Source organism: Cucurbita moschata, unplaced genomic scaffold (assembly GCF_002738365.1).
Source record: "Cucurbita moschata cultivar Rifu unplaced genomic scaffold, Cmos_1.0 Cmo_Scf00026, whole genome shotgun sequence".
Lineage (NCBI taxonomy): Eukaryota > Viridiplantae > Streptophyta > Magnoliopsida > Cucurbitales > Cucurbitaceae > Cucurbita > Cucurbita moschata.
In genome coordinates, this window is record NW_019268542.1 from 2,626,721 (window position 1) to 2,631,238 (window position 4,518).

General features: G+C 33.9%; 1 protein-coding gene across 1 annotated transcript; it reads left to right on the forward strand.

Moving 5' to 3' along the window:
* The first annotated feature begins 987 nt into the window (after positions 1-987).
* LOC111462016 (protein SAR DEFICIENT 1-like) lies at positions 988-2,276 on the forward strand. The gene is made up of 5 exons (XM_023105665.1): positions 988-1,464; positions 1,534-1,697; positions 1,866-1,961; positions 2,040-2,181; positions 2,215-2,276. The coding sequence occupies exons 1-5, from the start codon at positions 1,446-1,448 to the stop codon at positions 2,274-2,276; spliced, it is 483 nt and encodes a 160-aa protein (XP_022961433.1). The 5' UTR covers positions 988-1,445.
* The last annotated feature ends 2,242 nt before the right edge of the window (positions 2,277-4,518 follow it).

Consider the following 4,518-nt stretch of genomic DNA (forward strand, 5'->3'; position numbering starts at 1 on the left):
AAACAAAATCTTATAAAATATAGTGAAACACAAGGCCAAAATCATACACCTAAAAATTTCATACCATTTTTAAACCCTTAATTTATAATATGAATAAACTAACAAACAACGGTATAGTTTTATACTATTTGGAACACATTATTTATAATATGAATAAACTACAACTATCTATAGGTTTTGTCTTAGTGGTAAGAATATGATTTATAATAGGTTAATTTAATATGATTTAAAAATACTCGTTCACTTTTTAAAACAATATTAAAACGTTTGTAGATGATTTATGAAGTGCTGATAGACGGTTTTCATTCATGTAATAACGGAGGTCACCACTAGTATAAAATAGAGATAGGTATCTAGAGCATATTTGTATGTGTACGCATTCTAGCATAACCCTGTAGTGGAGTCAGTTACTAAGTATTCTTTGAAATATTGAGCCGTGTGTCATCATTTTTCAAGTAAAGATAATGCGTCCATGTACGGATGACGATGACATTGCAAGTAGAGATCATGACACGAGTAAGAATAGTTCGTAAAGAAATTATAAAGTTGAGGATATTTTTATTTTTTAATTGAAAAAGTAATTGGGATGGAGAAGAGAAGACGCGTTGTTGATAGCTATTTCTTCTTACTTGTTTTACTATCAAATTTATAGCTATTTATGTTGGTGGTTACTTTCTTTCAAAGCATTCTGAAACCAATAATGGAATTTAAAAGAAATGAAATAAATAACACAATAATCGAAGGAGATAGTTTCTTTGTACGAAGGTATTTGTAGTCAAACGTATTAACGATTATTGACTTCTTAATGCATGATAGTGACATCTCATGATGTTTAATGTTCGGGTTTGAATAAGTCGAACTTATTGACTCAAAGTTTAGTCACTATTTGAAGCACACGACATAATATTACATATTCGTGTTAGAATAAATGTTGTATTTTGAACTATGGTTTGATTTCATCACATAGAGAAGGGAAAGGGATAAGAGAAGAAGCAATTATTGAAGGAGGGATTGAGGAGTTCAAGTTGGTTTTCTCCAATCAACCAGCCTCCACTATGTTCACCAACAATGAAATCAAAGCAGAAAATGGTGAGGCTGTGAGGGTTGAAATTTGTGATGCCACAACCAATGCGATAATCAGCACGGGTCCTCTATCATCGGCCCCGGTTGGGCTCATCCTTCTCGGTGGAGACTATGATGAAACCAATCGTAGTTTGAGTGAATTCAATCGAAACATTTTGTCCCCAAGAGATGGGAAGGGAAAAGGCCTTTACTGGTTGGCAGGGATATCGAACTCAACTTGGAGAATGGTGTTGCTTCCATTAAGTGTGTGTCTATCACGGACAACTCGAGTTGGATGAAATCCAAGAAGTTTCGTTTTGGAGCAAAGATTATTGATAAAAATATTCTAGCCATGTATCCGACCATTGAGGCTGCTGTTGGTCATGGATCACCGTGGAGAAGGTAAGCTTGTCTCTTTAATAATTTTTTGCACGATTGAATGGATGATTCTTCCTTTTTACATGATTTCAGTGAACAAGAAGCATCATCCTCCGAGTAGAGAAGACGAACTTTGGCGACTCGAAGGCATAGGAAAAGATGGCATATATCACAAAAACTTATCCTCCTACAGCATCAAAAATGTGAACGACTTCTTGCTAGAATACCAAAAAATAGGTCCTGAACGTCTTAGAAAGGTACCCCAACAAAATTAAAATGAATAGACTTATTTGGAGTAGAAGTTATTTGTCATTAAACACTGAAGTACCTTGGTATCTAAGAAACTCTCTTCTTATTTCTTTCTACTTCGATTATTCATCTGTTTCGATCGAGGGTCAAAACCAACAAACTGACAATTTGTGCAGCTGCTTGGTAACAAAGTTCTCGATAAAATATGGATAACGATGGTTAAAAACGCTTTTGAGTGTCAGAGCTATACCATATACGAGCCATCCTCAGAAGTTACACTCTCTTTGAACTTTTATTTCTGTATGCTAAAATAGAGAGATTTAAACTGAGTCGATGTTATATGAAAACAGGAATATTTGCCGCCAACTAATGTCATGGTAGATGAAGCTTTTAACGAAGGCCTTCACATTGTTGAGCAAAACAATTTGGATTATGAGTATGAGAGTCTAGGAATGTACTCTACTACTGATGACTTTGGATATAGGCTTGAATGTTTGTTAAAATTAATATTAATTTGAATCGCAGATTTGCCGCCATTGTTTACCGAGGATGACTTTGGATATAGGCTTACTGGTACAGTGACTTAAAAAGTGTTAAAACATTTTTAAAGTTTAAGATCATTGCTTTAAAAATGTTTTATTTTTTTTCTATGAATGCTATATTTGCATCATTGAATTTGGTTATTCTATCTTTCAACGTGAATGCACTGTTGGGGTTAAATGCAAGAACATATGAATGCAATAACGGGACTTATCCTTTCAATCCATTTTTCTACAGTACTATCCTAATGGGTACTTGGATGTGTATCATATACTCTATACACAGTCCATACATGTGAGTATGGACTCACCAGTCAGTTCACACACCGATGGCCAATTTCTTTGTCGAGCGAGTATACTCTGGGAGCTACTTAGGCCGGACACCCATTAGAACTAGTAACCGTCACGGCAGCATTATGTAAAACATAATGATCGTATCCCTGTGCATTAGTGTACGCGTTTGTACCATAGTGATCAAATAGGGGTATCCCCCAATGCATGAGCACACATAATGCATGAGATCCCAATATTTTTTTCATTTTCATTATCATTTAATATAACCTCGCTAGCATTCTGTACATGTCATATTATTTTTTATATCATTTCACATATCGCTTATCATATCATTTATCATATCATTCATGCATACACCGGGGTTGTATTTCATGCTAGTTCGTCATTTTTCATGTCAATCATATCATATCATTCAAATTACATAAATGTATCATATCATAACATTTCATGCTTCCAAACATAACAGTTTTCATCATATACATATCATACTATAATATATCGCATCACAATATATCATATCATAAATATGTCAATTTATCACATATCTCGTACCATAACATATTTCATATCATTTTCATATCATATCACTAAATATAAATATATATATATACACACACACACACACACATATATATATATATACATATCGATCATTCACATGTTGTATCATAATCATATCATATCGTAAACACTTCGTGGTCTTATCATTCCCTAACTTATCATAGCCATAAAATTCTTATACCTATTACAGTCATATCGTTACATGAACTTACCTTAGTCATATCGTTACAAGAACGTATCTTAATACTATCGTTCTATCAATCTATCATAATCCTTTCTTGGGATATCCCACATTTGTTGGGGAGGAGAATGAAACACACTTTATAAGGGTGTGGAAACCTTTCCGTAGTAGATGTATTTTAAAGCCTTGAGGGGAAGCCCGAAAGGAAAGCCCAAAAAGAACAATATCTGCTAGTGGTGGGCTTGGGACATTACAAATGGTATCAGAGCCAGGTTCTGGGACAATGTGTCAGCGAGAAGGTTGTTCCCTAAAGGGGTTGACATTAGGGGGTGGGTTGTGACCCCTTATAAGAGTGCCTTTCCTAGCAAAAGCATTTTAAAGCCTTGAGGGGAAGCCCGAAAGAAAAAGCTCAAAGAGAACAATATCGGCTAGCGGTGGGCTTGGGACGTTACATATCTCTTTCTACCGATAACCTAACCATATTCTTTTTATCAATCTCTCATATCTATAACACTTGGATACGTAACTTAACCTTAACGTTTCATAAACATATCTTACTCTGTTAAGAATGAGAGTGCTCTGATACTTTGTTAAGAATGAAAAATAAAAGTGGGCTGGAAAGTCGAATAAATAGAAGTGGGATCAAAAGTCCAATTTTCATTCATGTTCACAACTTGTATACAAGCTACAAACGAAATCCTAAAAATAAGAGAAAATATTCTATCAGATAATATTAACAATTCCTAAATATGAGGGAAAAATCTAACTAATTCTATATAAAATATATTTCGATATACTCCTATCATTGCATTATGTTGCATTCTTCTCATATCATATTTCAAACATATCATTAAACACAGCGTACCGTAAATATTATCATACAATTTACATATTATAATATATACATATCATATCATAAGCATATTGATCCATAAAAAATTCACACAATCAATATATATGACACGTGTAGAACCACAGGGCACGTGTCAACATCAAATATAACCATGACGATAGTAAGACCACTTACCTGATCAGCTTAGGCTATTGTTACCAGTTTATCTTTAGAAAGTTCAATTATGTCCTTTGTATCTAAGTCAACCTATATTAACCATGACGTGTCAACATCAAATATAACCATGACGATAGTAAGACCATTTACCTGATTAGTTTAGGCTAGTATCACCAGTTTATCTTTAGAAAGTTCGATTCTGTCATTTGTATCTAAGTCAACCTATATGAACTATGACATCAATT

Bases quoted from the DNA above. Each gene is read 5' to 3' on its own strand.
- LOC111462016 (XM_023105665.1), top strand. The intron at 1,698-1,865 runs GTACCCCAACAA...CAATTTGTGCAG, and splicing joins GTCCTGAACGTCTTAGAAAG to CTGCTTGGTAACAAAGTTCT. The intron at 2,182-2,214 runs GTTTGTTAAAAT...TTTGAATCGCAG, and splicing joins CTTTGGATATAGGCTTGAAT to ATTTGCCGCCATTGTTTACC.